Source organism: Nuphar pumila, chromosome 1 (genome assembly GCF_984573655.1).
Source record: "Nuphar pumila chromosome 1, dmNupPumi1.hap1.1, whole genome shotgun sequence".
Classification (NCBI taxonomy): domain Eukaryota; kingdom Viridiplantae; phylum Streptophyta; class Magnoliopsida; order Nymphaeales; family Nymphaeaceae; genus Nuphar; species Nuphar pumila.
Window position 1 is genome coordinate 24,902,463 of NC_143249.1, and position 27,201 is coordinate 24,929,663.

The window sequence follows — 27,201 nt, forward strand, 5'->3', positions numbered from 1 at the left end:
AAAATGTATTTGAAGAAGATCTATTGGTTGTAGACAAAAGACAAAATCAAATATTTGAACAAAATCATGAGATAAATGACTAGTCAAAATTGCAAGGAAGCGTGCCCACTAAGTGACCCGTTTTTGGTTGAAGGTTTTCTTTAGTCATTAAAAAAAGAAAGTGAGGCTATATATAATAGTTAAAATATTGAGCGGCTTTTTGTGAATAGCTATTAAGTTAGGCAACTTTTTGTAACATGCTCTAAAACCCCATCACCCCTTTCCTCTATCCGTTCTCTCTCTCTTGTTGGTGAAGAAGAAGGGAAAGATGAAGAAGAAGCTACTGTCGTCGGCACCATGGAGGGAGGAGGAGAAGAAAGAGGAATTCGAAGACGCGAAGCTGAGAGCCACCAACCAACCAGGGCATACGCCCACCATGTATGTCCCCCGCAAGCGCTCCGTTTATTCCAAGAAACCCCAAGACGACACCGTCCCCGAGATCGACCCCGAGCTCCGCTACACCTTCCAGAGGAATTTTCAGGTATCCCCATCACCCACAATTCGAGAAAAAGCCTCACTCCTTTTTTCCACTCAATTTCTCTCCCCCATTCTTAGTATCTATTCTAGCTTCCTTCAATTTGTACTTTGGACGGTACCCATTTCTTCCAATTAAGCGTGTATTCTTTATCTCCATTCTTTCTTGCTTAACTTTTGTTTTTTTGGTGATACCCATTTTGTTGAATCAGGCGTATCTCTTTCTATTTCCGGCTGATTCGCTGAAATTAGTGCCACGTAGGGTTTTAAGATGAATTTTCAAATTTTTAGGTTCCACCAACCTGCTAGTTCCAATCTTTTCGTGCAATTTCTCCAAATTCGTTTTATGTGCTTATGGTGTTCCGCATTTTTTTCACTTTGTTCGTTAATATTCAACCATATTAAAGTATGAACACTATTTTTGTTATTTTTTCATGCTACAGCGAGTACAATTAGACAAGCCTCCATCGTATATGATGTAATGAGCTTAGATACGTTTCCTTTTATTTTTGGTGCATATAAGTTGAGTTACTGAACATTTATTTATTTATTGTTTCTTTGCAGTGTATTCTTGCAATTTTCCTAATGCGCCACTTGGGAAATTTTGTACAAAAAACGATGGCTGATCTTAAAAAAGAATTTGCTGCTTATATGTTACTCATTTTTCTGGATTTTGATTATCTGGCCACCGTCATGTTCAGGAATAGCACATCATGAAGTACACCAATGATTTATCATGAACTTAGGTGCCACCTAAAAATGTCTCAATTTTAAGGGCAATCACTGTCTTCTAATGCATGTAGAACCTCTGTTCCAATACTTATTTCGGGTCAGATTTCTCTATGCGAATTTGTTCTGGCTAATTTCCTAACCTTGAATAATTTGATTGTGTGCAGACAGTGTCTTGATATTCTACAGAACAAATTGAACTTTATATATTGAATTATTATATAACAATTCCTATTCTTAAGAAGTTATACCCTAATTTCGATAATCAAACATTGGTTTCAGGGTTTGTTTACTGTTTCTGTACTTATTTATTCTTTTTCAAATAATTTTTGCCAATCCTTTATTTGTGGACTATATGGACTTCCTAATGTGAGGAGCAAAGTCTATTTTTTTTTTATCGTTGTGTGGAATGGTACCTCTTGGAGTTCTGAATGACTTTCAAATTTCTGAAAATTTAGGTTAAATATTCATTTGTTTCATTTTCATGTTCTGAATCGATCTTTTAGAGGCTGCTTGTCTTGAATGGAATTTCTTTTTGACATTTTTGCTATATTAACTATAGTATGTTACTATGTTTTGAGTCTAGGGGTGGGCAACCGTCCTGGCAGCCCGATGGGCCAAGCTGACCCGGCCCGTCATGGGGCTGGGTTTGAGCCATGATTTTAGGTGTGGGCCCATTAGGTACCAGGCCGAAACACCGCCCATTATATACGTGGGCCGGGCTCGGGCCGGCCCAATGTGCTTGAGTTATTTATTAATTTTTTTAATAATTAACTATTAGATAGTAACTTGGATAACCATTATTATTTACCTAATTAGTTGCATGGGAACTTGCTATTTGTTAATTATTACTATTTACCTAATTAGTTGCACTAATTAAGAATTAGTTGCACTAATTAAGAATTAGTTGCATGGGAACTTGCTATTCTCTCATTAACCCATAATTTCAGTCAAGCATTTATGCATTTTAAGATTGGGCCAGGCCGGGCTGGACCTGGCCCGCTTCACATTGGGCCAATGGGCTGGGCCATGGACTTCTCTTCAAACCCCAGCCCGTCAAGAACCGGGCCAAAACCTGGCCCGTTGACCGGGCCGGGCCTGGCCGGCCCGATGCCCACCCCTATTTGAGTCAACTGTTAGAGTTCTAAATGACCTTCCAATTTCTGCAAAGTTTAGGTTACATACCTGTGTTTCATTTTTCATGTTTTGAATCAATCTTTTGTAGGCAATGCTTGCAGCCATTGTTTGGCTTGTCTTGAATGGAATTTCTTTTTCACGTTTTTTTATCCATTAACTATAGTATTGATTTTTAAGTTCAATGTTTTCATCTCCTTGTATTTGCAGTTTCTCAGAAGAGTGTTCAGCATTGACACTGTTGTGAAACCTCTCCCTCCTGCTATGGCGTATCATGTCTCACATAATTTGAGCTTCTTCACTCGCATATTCACACAGTTCCTTGGTATGTTTATTATCCTTTTCCCCAACAATTAGAGAAAATTTTCTTAACTGAGATCATTGTAAGTTGAAATGTTGAATTGCCTTGTTGTCTTCTTCACTATTAAGGGTTTTATGTGAGTTACAAATTCTTTACAATTAATTTATTTCGCCTTTGTTACTTCATAAGCTGATAGATGCTTAATGAAGGTCGTGTTGATAGAATCATAAAGATTTGACATAAAAAAATCCTCATTATCTCATGTCTTTTTTCAGTGATGTTTTAGGAGACAGATGGCATGAATATTGCCGCTCGGCAGTATTTCATGACCATCTCAAGTTCATTTTCTATGCACCACCCTTTTTGATGGGCGGGCCATAGAAATGTTCCACTGGTACCTGCATCTTTTGTTTCACATGTAAAGCTATGTTTCTTTACTGTAAGATCTGTTCTAATGTTTTTTGTTTGAAACCTGGAGCTCATGTCATGACTGACAGAATATTTTTTAACCAAGTAGTCATTGTCAAAGTTTTGGTTTTTGCAGTATAAAGCCAATCTCGTGGGAGATATGAGATATGATTCTGTTATTGTGACTGAACAGCTTGTATGGAAATTCAATGGACAATCTGCTAGGCATGTGTTTCATGTGTCTGCCTTCCTGATAGCTGAACTAATCACCTTGTCATCAAGCTCTCCTTTTGAGTTGCCTTATGAACTATTCTAAGCCATTCATCAACATAAGAATCTTTACAATCCTAGTTTATTAACCATAAAGAGGATGGTTTGATGGTATGAATGCCACATATCAGTATGCAGGCCTTGATTTCAGAACTCTGGTACTTGGAATTCATTTTTCCACTACATCTTTTCAAGAAGAATTAAAATGTAAAACTTGAAGAATCACTTTATGTTGTTTCATGAGGAGCAAAAGGAGCCTTCAAGCTTCATCTCTAGAAGTTGAAGCTTTCACTGGCCATTTACGCTCCTTTCATTTTCTTGCTCTATACTTTTGATAAATTTTTATTTTTACTTCCATCTAATGAGTTGGATAATACGATGACTGTTAGTTCCCTAATGCTTGCTCTTCCTAATAACCGGTTGTTTTTCCTCATCAACTTGGTGTGTTTCAGAATCCCACCTATTTGGTGAGTAGAAAACAAGTATCACTGCATACTGAAGGTTGAATGCACCAATATGACCATCCTTCTATAAAATTTCAACATTAAGGATGCTTAAATAACCCATCTGCCTAGGTAGGACATCTTTTACATAAAATCTTTGTAAAGAAAAGTATATCAGGATTGAAAAGAGAAGTCTCTTAGTTGCATATATTCCTGTTTTTGTGGTTCTCTATCTTCAGCTGTAGCTAGCTATGTAATGACAGAATAGACTCTCTGAACTCTACATGAAGCATCTTTCCTCTATTTTTTTCTAGTATTCGTCTTCACAACAAGATATCCTTCTTATGCCTCCATGCATGATAACTTGATAAGGTTCCTTTTTATAGCAAGTCCTCCTTTGTTGCAAAAGGCAAATTTCATTTACCAATTGGAGTCGCTAAAATTAAGTCAATCAAGCTTTGACCATCTTCCCCTGGTGATATTGTGTACAATCATTTGACAAAGGATTTTTCTTTTTAATATTTGTCTTCTGTCTTTTAACTTTATGTGCTCTGTGAAGTTTTAAATTTTACAGTGCACACCTCAGAAAAGTGGCTGATTTCTAGCTTCTGATAATTTTTTAATGGCTAACTGATAATCACCTTCTTGCTTCCTGTTTGGAAACCATTGACAACAGTAACCATTTTTTCTGGAGGATGGAAGGGTAGCTTGCTTTTCCATCCAAACAAATAAGAACTGGCTTTTTCAAATAAAGTCTCCCTATTTTCACTGAGAGTGCAACTACCTGCTAAGTGATTGTTGATCTTCCTGAGCTTTCTTGGTTCAATATTGATTTATCCAAGCACCCACGTATTAGCGGATGAGGGCAATGACAGTCACCAAATTGAAGATAACCAAGGGAATCGTGTTGCTTTTTCTCAACCGTGTGGGAATGTGATTTAACATTGCAAGAACTGTTAAGAGTGAACCCATTTATCAATTTATCCATTTCACATTCTGGTCAAAGGAGGCTACATGTTTAGGTGTCCATGGAGTTGCATTTGTATGTTTTCATTCTATGTTATTTTTTTTCTTCTAGTTAACCGAAAGGTTTGGAGTACTGAGTAAGCTAATTCTCAACCTTGATTCATCAAATATCTGAGAGAATGTACTACTTTTTCTTGCTAAGATGAACTGTCATACTTCATTCTATTTCTAGGAAAAACTCAGGTTCATGAGTTGTCTTTTGTATGTCATTTAGATATGGTCGTGTACTTCTCTTTCATGATTTCCTGATTAGTTTATCAGTTCTGATCTCGTTGTCATGTTCTCTTTCAGATCCAAAAGGTATTGCCGATGCGCAGAAGTCGCTTGGCTTGGGACAGGAAGAGAAAGTTCGGCGTGTTCGTTGAGTTGATCCTTTTTCTGATTCCCTTTATGCTAAACACTTCTAGTGAAATGGATCACTCTCCTTTCCATGGGCAGTAAAACTAGATAGTTCTTATTATGAGTGAGAAGTTGAAACCGTTCATCTTTTGTTTCGTACAGTACATGGTAGGACAATTTCTTTTAAAGCATGCATATGTCCACCTTGGTGTTGAATACCGTCGTCCTTCAGATGGGAGATGGAAGATGCTTGTATGTTGGGTCACCACCTGATTTTAACATCTGTCATCTGAACAATGCTTGATGGCCATGTTCTTAATATAATTTTGTTTTCTAGGAGGCTATGTCTCAGTGATACAACAAATCACTCTTCGTGTCGTGTCCTCTTATACATTATTCTTATTTAAAAATGTCACAAAAATGGAGTGTCCTGAGTCCTTTTTCCCATGTCCTTGTGACATAGCCGGGAGGTTACCTTATGTTACCCCTTTTTGTTTTCTTTCTTTTCAGGGTTCCCTCTTATGGGCCTCTAACTCTGGGTCTGTTCAAACATGACATTTTTTTTTTAAGTCCAGCTGGGTTAGTCCGGCCCCTACCAGTTATACAACGATACCATTGGGATTTGAACTTGCAACGTCCCAACACAAGGTGACGTGCACTAGCTGCTCCTACCAGACAAGCTGACATACTCCTTATGAAGTACCAAGCCAGCATGATGCCATAGTCCACTGATTCTTCTCTCAAACAATAAACAGATCTTGGTGGAATTGTGGTAAATGAAGTTGAACACAATTTTGCCAAAAAAAAAATCACTTGTTTATCAAGAAAAATGGGAAATATGCTCATCATTTAATTGAATATTTGTCTCCGCTCCTTGTTTCAGGAAATCCTCCACTTCAATTGGCATCTTTTATCAAAAGAGCAACATGGGATAACAAATTACATGTATAGGGATGTCAAACCAGAATCCGATTAGTGTAAATGATGGGATTTAAGCTAGTCGGATCTGGATTCGGTTTTATCTGGTTTCATCCTAATCTGAATCTAACTAAGTCAGATCCGACGTCGGACTCGGTAATACCTAGATCCGATTAGGTTGGACTCGTTAGATCCGATTAACGTCGGACTCCAGGGAGATTCGATTCAATTTTGACAAACACTTTTTCGGATGGAAATGGAAAGGGTTTCAAACAAGGTGGTCAGCTTTGACCCTTTGTCCAATCACGTCGGTCTCACAGGATCCAAGTAATAAACGGGTTAATAAAAATTGAACCAGACCTGTGTCCGACACGATTTTCAGTTAAGATCTCACCGATTCCGAATTATGCCATCAGTATTCAGACCAGGATCTGGTTCTTCCTATACAGTCATACTAGGTCCGAGGATGGTACAGACTAGTCTACAGACCGTACAGCACCCATAGAACCCAGGTCCGGATCCACTGGATCTGGCGTAAGTCCGATCCGTTGTCAATTTTAAGCTTAGCATGTCGGCGCCCTAACGCTGGAGGCGCGTCTCTCTTTCTCTCTCTGTTCTGTTACTTCTGTAGAGGAGGAACGAGAGGAAGCGTAGAAGAGGAAGGAAGGAAGAGAGAGAGAGAGAGGATGAACTTCGTCGTGAAGGTGTGGAATGGAGGGGCTCGGTCAGGGGTCCTCCAAATAGCGAACTGCCCGACGCCCATAGAGACGCCAGCTCTCGTGTTGCCCACGAGGAAAGGCCTGCCCGTTTTCATCACCCGCGATCTCCTTCAAGATCTCCCTTCCCCTGATTCTCATATCTTCCAAGTTAGCCCCCTCCATTTGTAGGTCTACATACATCTCTCTCTATCTTATGTTGCTTTTCTCCAGTTGAGATTATCTATTTATCGTTAAATTCTCATGTTAGAATGCTTAATCGAGTGCCCATTTGAATTATTTCAAATTCTGACGGTACCCATGTTCTTGTCTTGGAAGTTTGTTCCTCAGTGTGGCTCAGTCAATTAAGCTGATTGACCGTTATTTTTGTCTATAAATTTCGATTTCTAGTAGTGGGTTTGTCATCCTACTGTTTCTAATTCTTGAAGATGCCCTGCCCACGAAAAAAGGCGGTTTGCATCATGATAGAAATGTGGAAATGGGATAAAGAATGCAAATTTATTGATGAAAAATATGTGGGTTGTGCTTCTGAATCGAAGAGATGGATCTGATTGCATTGAAATCTTGAGATTGATATCTTTTGTTTGCTGAAATACCATATTTTTGAAGGTCATGTTGAATTAAACGGTTATGCAACAGCGGGAAGTACTTAAATTGAGTTGGCTTGGATCTCAGTTTCTGAGAAAAAGAATAACTAAATGCAATTCAACTTTTTTGGTATTTTTTTCATAATTTTATCGTTTAATAGTAAGTTGCAGGCACAGTTGAAACTTTGTTGATTAGTTAGTGCCATGTTCGGCCAGTTCTGTCTGATATCAAACTAACTGGGTTTTGTTATTCCAACATTGTGAAAAATGGATTTCGGAAAAGAGATTTCAAGCCTAGATGCACGTTCCTAAGATCGCTATCTTTAGAACTTCAATCGCCCCACTCCGGAAATTCCGAAGATGCGAAAAGGGTTTTGTTAAGGATACAACTAGGCTTGAACCTCAAGAGAGTCACTGCTTCGCAAGAACAGATGACCTCTCCCACACATGAACTCTGCAAGCCAAACCGAGAAGAAAGAAAGGAGAAAACTGGAGAGTGAGAAATTCTGATGATATTCAAAAGACGAAAATAGAAGATATTTATAGACTTTTAGAGAGGCCAAAACGTTTTGCGATAAATGAGATTAATGGCCATAAATCTGACAGTTTGAAAATAAGACGAAAAGGTACCTGAACGGTCACCCACCTTTGACTGGCAATCAAAGGCCTACAAAACCGTTCAACAGTCACAAAGCGCCTTAAACTCAATATAAGTGCTATTAAAACCTTTCAAACGGCCAGATATCTCAAAACCGAAAAATCAAAACGGACATTTGCGCCTCATATGCACCTCGCACCGCTGCGAGTGTGCGAAGTGCAAAGTGCGCCATCAAAACGCCACATTGTGCCTCAAGCGCCCTTGCGCACACACGTTCGCGCGTGCGTGCGCGCGTGCACGCGAACGACGTGTCCGTTGCTGCACGATGCACAACAACGTCTGCAAGCCACCCAAAGACACAAGGCTTACCAAAGTAAAGAATAGAGAACAAAGTCTGTATTTAAACCACTAGAAAAATTGATTTCTCTTAGATATGGGACTAAACCTTTTAAAACACTTTTGGTGGAAAGAAATCACCAATTTTAAAACTTTCCTAACAATCCCCCACTAGTTTTAAAATATATTTTGTTTGCATAAAAACTTATGCATCAATGAGAGTGTCTGCATCACTTGAACCCCCACTATTTGAAAGAAAACCTAAATTAACCAAGGTGCTAAGTGGACTTACCTTGAACTTAGCTCCTTATATTGTTAACAAAGTTTTCAATCATACATAGGTTTCCAAAAGTTCAATTGTGTGGATTTCATGTTGGCACATTTAGAGCCTTGTGCTTCCCTGGATTCATGAGTGCTCAGAGAATTGCCAATTCTCATAAGAAACGGCTCACACTTCTACACTCATATAGGTGAGTTTGTCTAGGTGTACTGTAACACGCACCCTAGCCTTAAAGCCTACAAACTCATTAAGAGCTATGAGCTCAACCCTCATATTAGTTACAGCTCATGAGCATACATCAGTAATGGCTTACATAAATATGCTCAATATTTGTCATTCACCAATTCGTTTCCCATTGAACCTATGCATGTGGGATCTCCAACGCTCTAGGTTGGGTATCCTTAGGTGATGACTTAATTGGCTTAATTCCCATTCCCCTCGATGTTTTATTGATGACATCTCTCGAAAGACCTTTCGTAAATGGGTCTGCCAAATTTTGACATGACTTCACATATTTCAATGAAATAATATTGTCATCAATCATTTGTCTTATAAAATTGTGTCTTAGACTAATATGTCTAGACTTCCCATTGTATTTTATATTACCTGCTTTACATATAGGTGATTGGCTATCACAAAACATTGAAATAGCATGTATAGGCTTCTCACCTAGTGGAATATCTACTAGCATATTCTTAAGCCATTCAGCTTCTCTACAAGCAGATGCCAAAGCAATAAACTCAGATTCCATTGTAGAATGAGTTATACAAGTCTGTTTCTTAGACCCCCATGCAACTGCTCCTCCACCAAGGGTAAAAACCCAACCACTCGTAGACTTGGAATATTCAAAGTCGGTATTCCAACTTGCATCACTATACCCTTCAATAATAGCAGGAAACTCGGTATAGTGAATTCCATAGTCTAAAGTATGCTTTAGATATCTAAGAATCATGTTCACTGCATTCCAGTGTTGATGACCAGGATTATTAGTGTATCTACACACTTTACTCATTGCATAGGCAATATCAGGCCTTGTGCAATTTTAAGGCTACCTACAACACTCGCATATTTTAATTGTTGAACACTTGCACCAACATTAGGAGTCAATTTCATATTTGGATCATATGGGGTGCATGCTGGTGAACTATTAAGATATCCATACTTTGTAAGAATTTTCTCAATATAATGTGATTGACATAATACAATGCCATTTTTATTTCTTATAATTTTGATTCCTAAAATAACATCTGCAACACCCAAGTCTTTCATACAAAACAAGGAAGATAAAAATATTTTTGTTTGATTTATGCATTCACTATTGTTACCCAAAATAAGCATATCATCAACATATAAACAGATAATAATAATTGAACTACTATCTACTTTATTGTAGACACATTTGTCAGCATCATGAATTTTAAAACCATTATGTACCAGAGAACTATCAAATTTTTCATGTCATTGCTTAGGGGCTTGCTTTAATCTATATAAGGATTTCTCAAGTTTGCAAAACTTTGCGCTCTTGCCCTAGCACTACAAAACCTTCAGGTTGCTCCATATATATCTCTTCATCTAATTCTCCATTCAAAAAGGCCGTTCTCACGTCCATTTGATGGATTTGAAGCTTATATATGACAGCCATGGCAATCAGAATTCTAATAGTAGATATTCTAGTTACAGGAGCAAAAGTATCAAAATAATCAATACCTTCTTTTTGTTTAAAGCCTTTTGCAACCAAACGCGCTTTAAATTTATCGATTGTACCATCAACTTTTAATTTCTTTTTGAAAATCCATTTGCAGCCAATAGCTTCTCCAAAAGGCAGCATCTTGAGAAGACATAGCCTCTTGAAAAGACACAGGATCATTCTCAATTAGAAATGTATAAAAGTCAGAACCAAAATTAGTTGGTTTTCTAATGTGTTTACTGTGTCTAATTTCAGTTTATGGTTCATCAGTACAATAATTAGAATATTCAATCATGTCATTAACAGGATGTTCATCTACTGTAATGCGATTGCCATCAAGAAGAGAATCAAATGCATTTTTATGTTCTATGAAAGATGCATCTCTAGATTCTATAATAACATCATTAACAATGTCAAGAAATCTATATGCTTTACTATGTTCAGCATACCCAACAAATGCACATTTAAATGCTTTAGGTCCAACCTTTTTCCTTTTATTTTCTGAAATTTTAGCATATGCTAAACAACCCCAAACACGAAAATAACTAAGATTAGGTTTCTTACCAAAACATAATTCATAACGTGATTTTTCAGATTTGGAATAAGGAACAAGGTTAAGAATATAACAAGCAGAAAGTATAGCCTCTCCCTATAAGTTGGAATGCAAACCCATATTAAGAAGCATAGCATTCATCATTTCTACAAGTGTTTTGTTTTTCTTTTCTGCTACTCCATTTTGTTCAGGAGTTGTAGGTGCTGAAGTTTGATGGATAATGCCATTATCTTCACAGAATTTATCAAATTCTCCTCCTAAGTATTCACCTCCTCTATATGTTCTTAAATGTACAATATTTGTTTTAAACCTATTTTGTACTTCAGTAAGATAAAGAAGAAATTTGGAAAATGCTTCAGATTTATGTTTCATCAAATAAACATAACAGAATTTCGAGTAATCATCTATAAAGGTAATGAAGTACCTATTGCCACCACGACTTAAAACATTATCCATCGTACACACATCAGAATGCACTAATTCAAGCAATTTATAATTCTTTTCTACACTAAGAAACGGGAGTCTAGTTAGCTTAGTTTGAATGCATGTCTCACACTTATGTTTATGTTTTATTCTAACATGACAAAGAAGAAGACCAAAGTTATTCATATTATGAATGCAACGAGAATTTATATGTCCTAATCTTGAATGCCAAAGAAAATAGTAGTCAACCATATAAACAGAAGTAGTAGCTTCATTTATGCTCATCTTGAACATACCACCAGTGGCAAACCCTTTTCCTACAAAGATTTTTCCTTTGGTCACAATTACAATCCCAGACTCAATAATAATCTTAAAGCCATTTCGTGACAGTAGATCTGCAGAGATTAAATTTTTTCAAACTTCTGGAGCATAGTGGACATTCTCAAGTGTTAGGACTTTCCCGGAGGTGAACTTAATTTCCACACTCCCTTTTCCCAGCACTTTAGTTGAGGAGAACAATGCTTCTAGTATCCAGGTACCAGTCCTTATTTGCAGCCACCATAAAGGTTTCAGAGATTACATCTACAAGCCTCTCTTCTGACTCATTTGGCTTAGGACCAGTCCTCTTTCGTTCTCTGCATTCTCTAGCAAAATGGCCAAACTTGCCACAAACATAGCAACTAATTTTCTTTTTATCAGTTGGCTTTTTCCCTTTCACGAAATTCTTTTTGATTTTCTGGGTTTTCATGATTTTTCCACCCTTTTTACTAACAAAATTCACTTTAGGATAACCTTCTTTAGGAGTCGAATTCTTTTTGTCACGAAGACGAGTCTCCTCAATTCGGATGTCCGTAAGAAGACCATCTAAAGTAATTTTCTCATTTTTATGTTTTAGGTGATTCCTATATTCTTTCCAGGAATCCGGCAGTTTCCCAATGATGACAGCAACTTGGAAGTCATCATCAAGATACATACCTTTTCCTTTGATCTTATAGGTCAGAATTTGCATCTCATGAATTTGAGCAAGTATCGGCTTATCATCAACAATAGAAAAATTAACATACTGATCTACGATAAACCTTTTGTTACCAACATCTTCTGCATTGTACTTGATCTCGAGAGCATTCCACAACTCTCCAGCCGACTCCAATGGTGAATACAGGTCAAAGAGAGAATCGGCTAAAGTGTTCAGGATATGCCCTTTGCATCGGTAGTTGTCAGTATGCCACTTCTCTCGCTCTTTCTTCTGTTCTTCTGTCTCAACTTCTCCAGCAACAACAGTGGGAGAGGGCTTTTTGAGGACATAGTCGATATGCTCGGACAACAAGAAAAAGACATTTGATTGCCACCGCTTGAAGTTTGACCCATCAAATCAATCGAGTTTTTCAAGGTCACGGCTAAGCAGATTGATGGAGTTGGATGTCGAACCAGAGGTCATAATTGAAGTTCTAAAATTGTTATTCCAGTGTTGTGAAAAATGGATTTCGGAAAAGAGATTTCAAGCCTAGAGGCACGTTCTTAAGATCGCTATCTTTAGAACTTCAATCGCCCCACTCCGGAAATTCTGAAGATGCGAAAAGGGTTTTGTTATGACTGAGTTCCCAGGATACAACTAGGCTTGAACCTCAAGAGAGTCACTGCTTCGCAAGAACAGATGATCTCTCCCACACATGAACTCTGCAAGCCAAACCGAGAAGAAAGAAAGAGGAGAAAATTGGAGAGTGAGAAATTCTGATGATATTCAAAAGACGAAAATAGGAGATATTTATAGACTTTTAGAGAGGCCAAAACGTTTTGCGATAAATGAGATTAATGACCATAAATCTGACAGTTTGAAAATAGGACGAAAAGGTACCTGAACGGTCACCCACCTTTGACTGTCAATCAAAGGTCTACAAAACCGTCCAACAGTCACAAAGCGCCTTAAACTCAATATAAGTGCTATTAAAACCTTTCAAACGGCCAGATATCTCAAAACCAAAAAATCAAAACGGACATTTGCACCTCATATGCACCTCGCACCGCTGCGAGCGTGCGAAGTGTAAAGTGCGCCATCAAAACGCTACATTGCGCCTCAAGCGCCCTTGCGCATGATGCGCAACAACGTCCGCAAGCCACCCAAAGACACAAGGCTTACCAAAGTAAAGAATAGAGAACAAAGTCTCTATTTAAACCACTAGAAAAACTGATTTTTCTTAGATATGGGACTAAACCTTTTAAAACACTTTTGGTGGAAAGAAATCACCAATTTTAAAACTTTCCTAACAGGTTTTATGGCATGCAGCTGCGAAAAATAGCCCTTATACAATACTCTTAGTGTCAGGTTTTAGACAAGATTTTGTGTAATTCATTATTTCCAAAATAATGCCGTTTGCTTTTACCACAATGAAACTGGGAAGTTTGTTGAAACAGCTAGACAGAAGACCATGTTTAACTGCCTAATATACTTTTCATTCTCGACCCCTTCAAAAATCTTTTCTTTGGTGCAAGAAAATGTGTCGGTAAAATCATTACTCGGATGACATGGAAAACAAGAAAATTAAACATATGCATTGACAAACTGGCAAAAGATCTGAGATGTAGGTCATACTGACTGTTCCTCTAAAGCTGTTGTGGCTCTTTGGGTACTCATAGCAGATGCATCGCTTTTCTATGGCAATGTCATTTATCTTGCGACATTCTATCCTCAATGTTCTATGAATAGATACATGTAGAAAAGAATTCTCTGAGTGTTGGTTAATGGTCTATATTAGCCAAAGGGCAGGATGTGCGGGCACAAACATGATGCTAACAATTCCATATTGTCCAAAATAAAGAAACAGGTGCAAGAACTGGGTCTTCTCCAGCTTCTACCTAATATCTGTCAGGACATGTCCTGACCCAATTTAACACTTTCTTTGCACATATTTCCTTAGCAAACAAACTGTTTCTCTTTCTTACCCACTGGTGAAGGCTTTTGACCAAACTCTAATGTGATGTCAAAGGACCATCAAGTTTAAGTAGCAAATAGAGAAAGTAATTCCATCTTTGTTCATTTCTGTTACATCTGGTTGTTTTTTAACTAGATTGCATCTAACTGAGACAGAAAGTAACTCGTTATTTTCTTCATTTTTGTTAAACTTAGTCACTTTTAGCTAAATTGTGTCTAATCATCTTGTACTTTGATGCATTCAAATGTTCTTCTCATTATTGATCTTGGTGAAAGTGTTTGGAGAATTTTGCAGCATGGAGTGCCCTTCACCAAAAACAATTTCAAACATTGGGGGATTGCACCAATTATTGGGATTGCAAAATTATGGCTTTGTAGCTGTGGCAAGGGATTCGGTTGTATGCCTTCCAGATAGTCAGAGCACAAATAGGGTTGGTGCTTCATTTGACACACCCTCTGGTCGACGATTGGTTAGTTATCCTTAACTGCTAAGATTATTCAATGCCTTTTCATTTCTCTGTCTTACACTGTGCATCATGCAGCTCAAGCCAGAACAATACATGGAAATGATATGTTCTTTGAGGCCAAATATTTGGGCTAGTATGGCAGATGAAGTTCCTGCTTGGGTTTCTGAAAAGAGGAATGTGATTTCTGTGGATCGAACTGTACGTTGGCTCGATGATTGCATTTCTTTAGACCCGGTATGTAATGATTTCATATTATCTTATTTCTATAAATTCTCTTGCTTTGTAGAAATTGCTATACATTGAAACCTTTTATTGGTTTGAATTTTGAAATATTGCATAATAATTGAAGCTTATATTTGTGATTTCCATGCATATATGAAGGCAAAAGGAGGAACGGTTTTAGGGGCTGTTGTTGGAGGATCAAGTTTACAGCAACGCAGGCGATCTGCTTGTGAAGCTGCAAAGCGAAATGTTGCGGGTTGGTCTTACGCTACTTCATTATATTTTGCTTGATTTTATGGGCCATGCATGAAAGGTTCTTGTTGCTATGCTATAATTCATCATCGAGTGGGGGTGTATTCACATATTTTTTATCAGTCATGCCCTGAGTAGTATTTTCATATTGCATGGAGAAATTTAATATAGACGGTTCTATATAAAGATTACGAGAAGATAGAAGTTGTGTGAATCCCTCAATGTTATTTCAATATGAATCAGTGAGCACTCCAGGAAGAATAGCATAATTGTAGAAAGCAATGGTGACATAGCTGCAAACCCAACTGATGTTTTTAGCTTTTCAAAGGGTTCATTTGGAATTAGTTTTCAGATGGATAGGTTGATGTTGTTGGTTGAGTATTATTCACATTGTTCATAATGCTTAATGCAGGTTACTGCATTGGAGGCTTTGGACTTGGAGAGGATATGGATGAACGCCTTGCACTTCTTAATGCAGTAACAGTATGTTTCCTATCTATTTAGGTTAACTATTTTTGATAAATGCATATACGTTGTGCCAAATATTGAATACGCATAGATGCTTGAAAACAAGTAAACCTTTTCAAATGATTGGTGACGTTGTAGGTTTGAATCTATTAAATAACATAAGAGGATAGGGGTTTTATGCCCAAGATGGGCAAAGCATAGATCTCATAATCACTAAATGGCATGGTTGGGACCATTGAGGTTTGCTTGATGCCTATGCCTTGAGGCCCAAAGGTTGCATCTGCCTTTGAGATGCATAACTCCTGCTTCAAGGAGCATCACACGACCATGGATTGCAATCATTTAATAGTTCTTTGTGTTGTTTTTTATACGACCATGCATATGTGTATTCAAAGTGTTGAAGGTGAAATTTGTAATGTGTTCTACATAAGTTTTCCAAAAGAATAGTTATGTTCATCTCTGAAGCTAAACTAGTTTCCCTTGCATGCCCATCTTGCCCCAACCACCTGTATCATCACATGCTTTTCTCTATAAACTAACTGCTTTGCCCAAGGGTGCAGATTCTATGTGTGATTCATAGGTAGGGTTGCGCAATGATTCAATGCAATGCTTTGCCCAAGGGATCTTTCTTGAACCTAGTTTGAGGCTCATTTACTTAGAGCCTGAGCTCTGAGCTTGTGCTCACTAAAGCTGGGTAGACTTTTAAAATGTGTTTATGTATTATATGCATTTATTGTTTTATCACAAAAGTAGCATATGGTGCAACTAGAAGGGTGCTCTCATTCAGTCGAGATTGTGGCTTCTGAACCCCTTAATGTCTCTCTTAGGCAAAGTGAAAAGAAAAGGTTTTCAATGGCTTAGCTCAAGCATGCCAACCCCTATTCACAGCGAACCTCTCTCTCTCTCTCAGTTGTTTCTTGCTATGCATTTTCTAATATCGTTTCTTCTGTTTCTGGTCTGATTGTCTTCAAAGTTATGAAATATTTGGGTTTTCTGGTATTTCTATAAACTGAACATCTTTGCAATTTTTTGAGAATATTATGAGTGTCTTACGCAAAGCTCAGTATGCTTATATGATTATATGAGATTTTGAACTGAAGAAAATCCATCACTTCTGTCAAAACAAAATTTGCATGCTTGCAAGCTACGTGCTCACACATTCAAAGACACCACATCAGGGGCCATCCCCCAGCTTTTCTATCAAAAATTATAAAAGAAAAAAATCCATCATTAAAGAATCTTTGGAAACATGAATAAGAGCTGCCTATTGAAGATGGGAGCACGAACTTCTTGAAAGACAACCCTCATCACCTCATGGCAGTTTTTGGTTGTTAATATTCAGGAGATGTTGCCAAAGGAAAAAGTGCGCCATATATGTGGTCTTGGACTGCCAGGTACAGCAAATATTAAAAACTTGCAATTTTCAGTTACTCTCCAAAATTTTGTTGCAGCGATGTTCTTCAGCAAGTGAATATTTCTGCCTTAATCTTGCAGAGGAGGTTTTACAGGGAGTTTCTGCAGGCATTGATCTCTTTGATACAACGTAAAGACCAAACTATTGATGTCTTTTGTTGACTCCAAGCCCAGTTGCTAGACTAGTAACTGTGGTATTATGTTGCAGGTATATTTATCATCTTACAGTTGGAGGGTTTGCTCTCGTCTTCCCTTTAGACGACAATGATAAATCTTTCAATCCTCTGACATGTCATGAAAGTGGTGATTTAGCAAAGATAAATCTACGTGCAACCATCTATAGGTTTGCAGCTGAAATTTCTTCTCTAAGTCTTTTACTGTCATCCACCTTTCTAAAATGTGTTACTCTGGTTTGTAGTTATATGATTCTCAGAAAACTATGCAACTAGTTAGCTGTTCTGCATGATTTCATGATTCACTATTGACGCTTGCAAATAAAAGGTTGCAAGAGAATATCATGTGGTCACAGGTGCATGATTTTACTCGTGATTTTTCCTTTCAATATTTTCTTGCCATGTAGGAAGGACACCTCTCCGCTAGTTGAGGGCTGCAGCTGCTACTCCTGCCAGAATCATACAAGAGCTTACATAAATCACCTACTCAATGTTCATGAAATGCTAGCACAGATTTTACTAGAGATGTACTCTCTCTCTCTCTGTTTAGTTTTATGTTTTGTTTAACGAGTTTAATAAACTTGTGCTTTGGATTGCAGCCACAATACACATCACTATCTGGCCTTTTTTCGGTTGATAAGGGAAGCAATTAAACAAGGCAACTTTGACGAATTCAGAAAAAAATTCGTCGAAAGGAGACGGAATCATCTCGTTAGCTTCGAAACTTCTACTGTTGAAGCTGTGAATGGTAACTGTCTCTTACCCTGTTCCGTTTGTTGAGCAAAGTTATATTAATTACAGTTTTCGTGTATGATTTATGAGCTCAATTTATTTTCTGCAGCTTAAGCAGAATTGAGCAAAGGCAAAATTAACAAAATCCGCTCAGAAGTTTCGTTGTTGATGAAGCCGGGTCAATCAGCTTCCCGCTCGTGCAAGTGATCCATGCATCTTATTATACTACTGGGGAAAATCTTTGAAGGGTTTTTGTTACTAGATCAATCTACAACTATAGGTGCATACCTTCTTTCCCGTGATTTTCCAATGAGATGGTTAATCAGTGGTCCTAAGTGCAATCCTATTAGCGTCGCAGTAGCAGCAGCTACTACAGTGGCTGGTTGAAAAGAGAAAAACAGAACTCCCAAAATGATTTGTAATGTTTCATGCATCCAGGAACGTGCAAACAGACCATGATGGGATTTTAAACAGAGATGTACTAACTGGTGTATGTTTTATACAAGTGGGATAGTTTTTCATTGGACATCAGTATTCGGTTCGATCATGTATCGGACCTCACAAACACTTCTTGGAATCCCCGGCCAGATTGATGCGGAAACCAGAACGGATTGGGAAAACATGTTTTAAGCATGGTCAATGGATCGTCATGCCTCAACAACTAATGATTCAAGTTGGTTCAGACAGCGTTTACATGGCTCCTTGAGGGAAGTCAACTACTTGGCGTGGGCAAACAAACCATTGTGCTACTTTTGTCATTCATCGTCATTGCGATTAAAATGCACAAACTGCACTATAATTACTGTTCAACTCATTTAGTACTAATGTTTTAGTAGTTATTTAATGTCTATAAATGTAAGAATATTTAAAATTATTAATATGCATCTAGCTCATTAACAATTAAAATATGATATGTTCTTTAAGGTGTGCTCGAATGATTCAGTTCTCAATTCCAAGCATTCAAGCTTGAACAATCTGAGTTCGGGTTGGGTGCACAACCCCAGCCCGTGCCTAGCAAACTTCTCTGTTCGATAGAAAAATTCACTTCCCATGAATCAGAATATGAAACCTTCAAACCAATGGTCCACAAGAAAACAAGGGGCAGCGCATTGTTGTGTACCAATTGAACACGTTTTCCTACTTTGGCGTGTTTGACTCCTTGTCCAAGCTTGGATAGGACAGTGCATCCAGCATAAACAGTCTCCCCTCCCCTAGCGCGTCCCAGTCCACATCGTTCCATGGGGGGAGGGGTGGTTTAGAATAGGACATCCATGTGTCCGCTGTTTGTTGTCACGCGAGACACACATTCAATCACACAATGACACACAAAGGGCAACACATCGCTTGGGAGGTACTGCTTAAATAAACAAAACAGACCGATGATGAGCAGAGGCTACATCTTAAGAATGAAAGTGTGATCAACCAAAACGTTATCAGGACTAAAACCAAATCACAAGGACACTCCCAAACCATTGCCAATGCATAAAAGTCTCCTTGAGATTCTATCAACATGCTGAATTGAAGGGGCTCAAATTACGGGTTCACTTACAACTATAGTTTCTAGAAAACATAAGATGTTCAACAAAACCATGGCAATTCTCTGACTGGTAACAAAGCCAAAGTTTCAAAATCAAACAAAAAAACTTGCTAATAATAACTCCAACAGACAAACGATAAACTTCAACAGATACATACGGAGGTTTCTTTAACACCTAATACTTCCTAGATGTCTCCATTCATCAGGAGGAGCATGGATCTACCATGTTCATCAGCATCTCTAAATTGCGTCTTTAGTCAGGAATCAAAAAAGACTGAATTCACTTCTTTCTTTTAGGTGCCCTGGTAGAAAAATGAAGGGCAGGAAAAATGTCAGATTACAGGAAGCCTGCAGTCATACAAAATAAGAAGAAACTGGAGTACTAAATGATTAGAGCAGGATGATGCATTACTCTGCTGCTGATTGTGATGAAACCGGTGCTCCTGGACCCTGTTCCAGAAAAAAACAGCATAGAAAATTATACAATGTAGAATGTATCAGACATTAGTTTAATGTTTGCTAAGAATCCAATTCCAAACAATGGGGTTTTTATAAAACTGACCAGTAGGAGTAACTAGCATACTTGGGACAGCCAAAACTCACTGGGAGTCAACAGTTTCAGAAAGTGGGTTTCTACTATAGTCTAATGTGCATTGCCAGCCATGTACCCAGTCCGATAATGATTCATACTACGTTAGTGTCTTTTCAAGCTTAAAAAACCAAAACCCAACTGCTAATATTTTATTTTTCTTCTCCATCAACAGTTTCAGAAAGTGGGTTTCTACTATAGTCTAATGTGCATTGCCAGCCATGTACTGAGTCCGACAATGATTCATACTAAGTTAGCCTCTTTTCAAGCTTAAAAAACCAAAGCCCAACTGCAAATGTTTTATTTTTTGATCCATCACGATGTTTTTTCTTTTGGGGGTGGGGGGCTGGAATTGGTGGAAACGAGCAAAATAAACCACCCACTTATCAGCTACTGGTGAACTGCCCAACTTTTTTGGTTATTATATTTAACCACCTGTGTTTTTTATATTTGCTAATGACAAATCCTTTGATTTTGATATCTTTAACAAAAGAATATAAATGAGTTCATCAACAAAGGACAAAAAAATAATGCTATATTTCAGCTGGGCGCTTAACATACATCAAGTAAAAGCAGGCAGTTTAATGTAATTATTGAAAGGTTGACATAGCGCTTTGAGAGTATTATTAACAGAATGCCATCTATAATTTACCCGAAGTTTTGCCACATTGGGCTGAATTCAAGGACAACACTATTGTATAGTCTTGGTAAGATTGAAAGCAGTAGACCCATGCATCAAAATGGATGGAATGAGATAGTCAAGGCTCAGATATGCACCTCTTCCTCAAGAGGCATGCACGGACCACTACTTGAAGAATGGTTTTGTTTCTATGGATATTACTATGGCCTAATTGATGCTGCTTATGCACATATACAAGGATAGACTACCAACACGTCTCAAAAAGTGGAAATGGAAAAAGAACATGTTATTGGAGGATGGGTTAACCTCATCAATCTCCACTAACATAAAATGTCAATTTCAAAGGTTACTTGATTTTTTAGGACCATATGTTGATGAAATAATCCATTTAGATATTAAAACAAATCAACGTAACAGAAAAACACTGTCAACTGACCTGAGCAAGTCTCTCTTCCCTCCGTGCTATCTTCCTTTCCCTGCTTGCCTTGCTCTTGGCTCTCTTGGCCTCAAACTGGTCAGACAGGGTTTTCTCCCTTGCCTTCTCTGCCTTTGATTTGTGAATGCTCTCCATAAGCACACGCTTGTTCTTGAAAACATTACCTTTAACCTTCATGTACATATCATGGTACATGTGTTTGTCTATCTTCTTTGCCTCCCTATACTTGCGTAATAACCGACGCAGCACCCTCATCCTCCTCATCCAAAGAATCTTGGTTGGCAGCCTGGCCTCCCTAGTACCCCTACGTTTACCATATCCTGAATGCCTACCCTTCCTCTTTGCCTCCAAAGCGCGACGAGCCCGTGATCGTGAATGGATTTTTGTTGGCTTTTTAATCACAAAGCCATCCTTGACCAGTTTTCTAATGTTTTGCCCTGCACATTAATAATATTTTCAATATGTTCATTATAGATAGAGCAATTCATAGTTCACATTAATTAAAACACCAAGAAGATTCCCTCATCATCATACATGTGTGTGCCTGTGTTCATTTGACTACCCAGTTTGCAAGTTTGGAAATTAAAAAAAATGGCAACATTACTCGGCTTGTTAACCCATGTCAATTACCACATTCCAAGTTGATCAAGAGCAACTAATAATATCCCGAGTTGACCATCCGCAGGATGGCAGTGGCGGGGGACAGCGGGGCTCCACCCCACCTCACCCCGTTTGGACCGGGGATGAAGGGCATGAAACGGGGATGGAGGCGGGGATGAAGGTTAAAATCTATCCCCGTGCGGGGATGGACTTACGCTTTTCCCCGCCCTGCCCCGTCCCCGTCCCAATCCCCGCCCGCCCCGCCCTGTCCCCAATCCTTTAAGGGATGACTATAGACTAAGGGGAAACGGGGCCCCGCCCTGCCTCGCCCCCGTTTGGACCGGGGATGGAGGACACAAAACGGGGATGGAGGCAGGGGTGGAGGTTAAAATCCATCCCCATGCGGGGATGGAGGCGGGGATGAAGGTTCAGATTTTGAAACGGGGTGGGGGTGGAGACCTTGTCCCCTGCCCCCGCCCCGGTCCACTGCCATCCCTATCCGCAGACCAACAGCTGAATGTATTGGTTTTCGAAATCATGTTGGATGTATCACAACAGAAACTTCTTACCCACTGTATTTGCGCAAATGATCCAGCATTCATGTACAAAAACTAATATATACTACTTGAAGCATAATTATAAACCCAGAAGAATGCAGTTCATACTCATATATGGTTTATAGAAAAAGACCTTAAAAACATTTCAAGAAAGAGGTAGAATAACACATAAATGACTCGAGTAAAAAATGGACACACTCCATATTCACCTATTGACGGCTACTAAAATCTCTCCTCAGCCACAACCAGGGAAAAAATGCTCCCTAATTTTCAACATCCCCTGAGGTTTGCACTAACTCTCATTGGTCTTACTATTACATTGCTGACCTAAGTAGTAAGAATCCCACCCACGAAGCTCTTCCTATTCTGTAAATTGGTCACAGTAAACTAAAATAACAAATGAAATTAGGCCTGAATAAACTTTATGTGTAAGAATGGTGTTTGGCCATCAACAGCTTTGAACAAGCCAAGACTGCCACACAGAAATTTCATGACAAAACCCCACGTCTGAACCACGTGCATATTTGCATGTCTCATAATACAATTAGATCAATGCACTGATCTAACAGTAGCATTGAATACATAAGAAAATGAATAATTTGCAAGTAATAACAAGTGGATTGGAAAATGCAAATACACCCTTCAGGGAAATAAATACAATTAAGTTCTCTCGCTCTACAAGTTTATACACCTGTAGCCAACCAGTGCAACAATATTTGTGATCTTCTCCATTAGGTTTGAGTTTTTAGAAATGCAAGCATGATGGTCATTGTTAAATGCATCCCCTTTTTTATAAAAGAAAATTTTTGAAACATGGGCAACTTTTATAAAAGGAAACAAAATACCAATTAGTGCCTACTAGAAAAGTCATCAAAAAAATCAACAAGCCACCACTTAGAAATAGGAAAGTAGAGATATGTGGTGGTATCAGTAGACAAGCAGCACTGTGAGCTATTCATCTGTGGACCCATAACTACGGCTGTCTGACAGTTGCCATACTACCAGAATAAGATGGAGTGGCGTTTTCTCTAGGCACTGTGGACACAAGTTCCACAAAACAAATTGCAGAAGACATTCATAACACAAAAAATGCCAGCTCCTAGAAAACATAGGGCTAAACAAAAACTAGAAAAATGAAAATGAAAAAAGCAAGTTGATTACATGTCCAATCGGTGAAGATTCCATCAAGGTGCAAATCCCAACTCTCCTTGTCCACAGTGATAATTTACAAATTTGTGTGAGATGCATGGTCCCTTTGGGTGATCAAAATTCAAATTTTCCTTTAACAAATTGAACAATATGTTGAACCAATAAACACATCCCCCAACAACCTCTAGTCCCCACAATATAAGCTGAACCATGAATGGTATTGTGAAAATCTTATAGAAAATGTGCCACCATATATACTAATCTGAATCTGAAATTTGGGAAGTAAAGGACTATCTTAGATTAATTGTAATTTGTAAAACTTCATCCAAATATCAATATTTGAGCTTAAAAAATATTTAAATGCATGAAAATTCACCATAATCAATTTTAACTGTTTGGAGTTGAGATCAATTCTTTTCTACATTTTGCACAGGATACAGTGGGTTGCAAGCTTGTGAAAGATCCTAGAGCATAGCAAACTGAATCAGGTCTATGACAAACTGTGCAAATATAAAAATTGCATATTGGCATATTGCAGAAATGTAAGTTATAAAGAGCACAAGTTGCAAGCAAAATATTAAAAAGAAAAAGACAAGACTAAAGCTTCTATGAATATTAATTTTTTCTACAACATTGTTAAAACTAGCCAAAAAGAGAAAAACCATAAAAAATAACAATTGAGCCATACATACACCTGAACAAAGAACGAAAATATACTAATCTGTAATCCCAAACTTTGACATCAACAAAATTTATAATGCTAAAAAAAGAGAAACGTGTTACCCAGTGATGAAAAAACCAATCAACAGGAAATAAAATCACAAAAAAAATGAAAGCAATTTTTTTAGACTTTATATGCATGCATTAATCGTGATTTCTCACCAAAGAAAATGATAGGACTCACTAGAATTGGCCATGGAGATCTCGCTAGTTTCATTGGGATCAAGCCACACTTTTCCCTTTCCACACTTTAGAACACTGGCAGCTAAGCGCTTCTGCAGCTTAAGAGACACCATGGCTACAGCAACAATAAAGGGCAAGAATAGAGTTAGAACACCCAAGACTTCAACGAACTCAAATCCAATTACATAATGGCTAAAATTCAGCAATGGATAAATACGAAAATAAAGTGCAATCTGTTAGGGATGCTAATACACAACACAACGTGTGGCCGCACATATGTCTGCACACATGCACACAATGTGCAGAAACTTTATGTTCATTTCAATTATTCAGACACGACAAAAAATAAAACCTCAAAGACCGAGTCTCTACATTTAATACAAACCTCAAAATCAAAATCAGCAAACAATTATCTTTTCACTCAACATTTTTTTTTGGGAGAGTACTGCTTTCAAATATGCCTTATAAGACGGCAACAAAAAAAAATCAAGCTTATTCAGAACCAGTCTCTACCTTCATTCATAATATCAGCTTTATGGATGCAACCTTGATTGCCAAAAAAGAAGACGGCAGGTTTCAACTTTGTTTGCGATTGATCATTCAACCATTTTTTATGACCGTCCATGTTATTCAACCACAGAAAATCACAACATTTAATTTTGGTGTTTCCGTCAGATAAAAAAGCACCAAAATTTCCAACTTCATCTAGTCCATCCCCAATACGGATTGTGCACAGCTTGTATAACAAACTATTAGCGAAAAAGATGAGCTCAAATAGATGAAAAAGAGAGAAAATGATGTCTCAGAAAGTATGTATATCAATTTCAAGAGTTCCATAATTTTTTGAAAACTTAAAAAGAAAAAGGGAGAAAATGTTGTCTCCAGTTCCCTAAAAAACCATTATTTCTAACAAATGCATGAAAAAAAAACAAAATAAGACGATCTCAGAGTCCCCATTCCGTCACTCCCCAACAACTTCTGCTTCTCCTTCCACCATTTCATCATCAGCAATCCTATCAATCCCCCAAAAACCATTCTTGTACACCCAAATACGTGAAAAGGGGCATTATCAATTCCCTTATCCAGCACAGAAACCAGACCCTTAATAAGAACACCCAAACAGATGAAAAGAAGACTCCATTAAGTTGGGCCCTCTCACACGATCAATCCTCCAAGCGGTTGCAGTCTTCGGCCGTGCTGATTGAATGTATGCATGATCAAAAACCACGTTTGGAGGTGGGTGGCAAAACTAGGAGATGGGGAGAGATTTGGGATTGCCGACTCCCTCACTATTTCCACGATTTACCGTTGCCCTTCATTCCAAACGGTTGGATTCAGATGAAGCACTGCCAAACAGAGCCTCAAGAGGAGATCCTTCGCCATTACCGACACCAGCAAGAGAGAGAGAGAGAGAGAGAGAGAGAGAGAGAGAGAGGTACCTGTCGCCGGTCGTACGCAGCAGAGCAGAGGAGATGACGAGATGCGAGCCCGCGAGAATATGGGGGGGTAGGGTTTCAGATTCGGGAAGCGCAAACCCTATAACCTGTCATTAAATAGACCGATTCAGCCAAGTTCAATCGGTTTTCATTAAAAAGGCTGAACTGGTTTCGATTTTATTGTTTTTATTTTTTTATAATAATTAAAATATATATTTTGTATTTGATTCTTTAGGCATTAAATGCATAATTTCAAAGAGAAAACAACATGCATTTAATGTCTCTAGCTCCCTCCAAAGAGTACCTTAAGACCTGCTTTCAAGCATTAATGGTAGGTCCGTTAAGAGCGAATGTGACCCTCTTTCTGTCTCCCTTACTCGCATGGGTACTGTATACCACCTTGTATTCATCTGGATAGCAGGACTCTCGTGACCCGAACTGCCCACCCGAAACCCTACTATAACCCACAACTCCAAATGAGCCTAATTTTTTCCATTCCACCAATGAATGATCTACAACAATTCGCAAATTCGGATTGGCTAATTATTTTCTGATGACAGAAGTTCCGGTAGATATTTCTTGATTTCTAAAATTTTAGAATTTATTTGGGACTTATACAAGTTATCATTTACATTTTTAATTTTTCAATTTTTTTATTTTGTTTTAAAAAAAAACTTAAAAAGGTCGATTCAAAATTATTTGATTCAATTCTCAATCAGCTGATTCTCTGAACCATTTCGAAAGGCAGTTTTTTTTATGATTTTTTTTTTAAATTTTTGAATAATTTTGAAAAATAATTTAATTTGACGATTCTAACAAGTTGTTGCTTACGGTTTTTGTTGATTCACATCACTAATTAAAAATTAAAGTAAATTAGTTATTTTAATAAAATACATTAGTATGAAGAGTATGATGTATTAATACAAAGGTAAATAAATGTATGCATGAAACAGCATTGATTATCAATTGTTGATTTCCAGATTAACCAATAATTTATTTTTAATTACCTTTTAAATGGCTTGATTTTTAATCTATAATTACTTAAATGGTAGTCATTTTCTTATCAGACTAAATTATATGCATTGAAAAGGTAATTATTGATTCATATTCTAACTTAACGTGAAACTTTTTTAATCTATATAACAGTTCTTCTTGTTTAATATTTATAAACACTTAAACAATGGTCATTTTTATCAGACTAGCTTATATGAAATTTATATGTTACTGATTTATACTGTAACTTAATGTAAAAATATGTTAATTTATATAATTATCATTATCAGTTAATGTTTACGTAATTAGTTCACTGCTTAGTTATATAGCTCAAGTTGTCTTTGCAAACTGTGGGTAAGTTTAGTCCAAGTTTCAAGTTTAGCAAATAGTTGAATTCATAAATCAACACTTACCAATTAATTGTTTTTTAACTTGTATAAATGT

At 37.7% G+C, this 27,201-nt stretch overlaps 3 protein-coding genes across 3 annotated transcripts; 2 read left to right on the top strand and 1 right to left on the bottom strand.

Annotated features, from left to right (window-relative positions):
* Positions 1-277: 277 nt before the first annotated feature.
* LOC149848397 (zinc finger/BTB domain protein) lies at positions 278-5,499 on the top strand. Its single transcript, XM_089994445.1, has 3 exons — positions 278-520; positions 2,587-2,701; positions 5,116-5,499. Exons 1-3 carry the CDS (start codon positions 308-310, stop codon positions 5,187-5,189), a joined length of 402 nt encoding a protein of 133 aa, XP_089850571.1. The 5' UTR covers positions 278-307; the 3' UTR covers positions 5,190-5,499.
* A 1,247-nt stretch (positions 5,500-6,746) lies between these two features.
* LOC149848398 (uncharacterized) lies at positions 6,747-18,443 on the top strand. The gene is made up of 11 exons (XM_089994505.1): positions 6,747-6,964; positions 14,486-14,660; positions 14,733-14,891; positions 15,039-15,135; positions 15,544-15,614; positions 16,942-16,993; positions 17,094-17,142; positions 17,221-17,355; positions 17,593-17,712; positions 17,785-17,933; positions 18,027-18,443. The coding sequence occupies exons 1-11, from the start codon at positions 6,768-6,770 to the stop codon at positions 18,029-18,031; spliced, it is 1,209 nt and encodes a 402-aa protein (XP_089850631.1). The 5' UTR covers positions 6,747-6,767; the 3' UTR covers positions 18,032-18,443.
* Positions 18,444-19,396: 953 nt separating this feature from the next.
* LOC149848399 (large ribosomal subunit protein eL19x) lies at positions 19,397-25,906 on the bottom strand. Its single transcript, XM_089994401.1, has 5 exons — positions 25,768-25,906; positions 24,330-24,443; positions 21,120-21,556; positions 19,867-19,904; positions 19,397-19,756 (listed from the first exon to the last, which is right to left on the bottom strand). Exons 2-5 carry the CDS (start codon positions 24,439-24,441, stop codon positions 19,735-19,737), a joined length of 609 nt encoding a protein of 202 aa, XP_089850527.1. The 5' UTR covers positions 24,442-24,443; positions 25,768-25,906; the 3' UTR covers positions 19,397-19,734.
* Between the last annotated feature and the right edge of the window lie 1,295 nt (positions 25,907-27,201).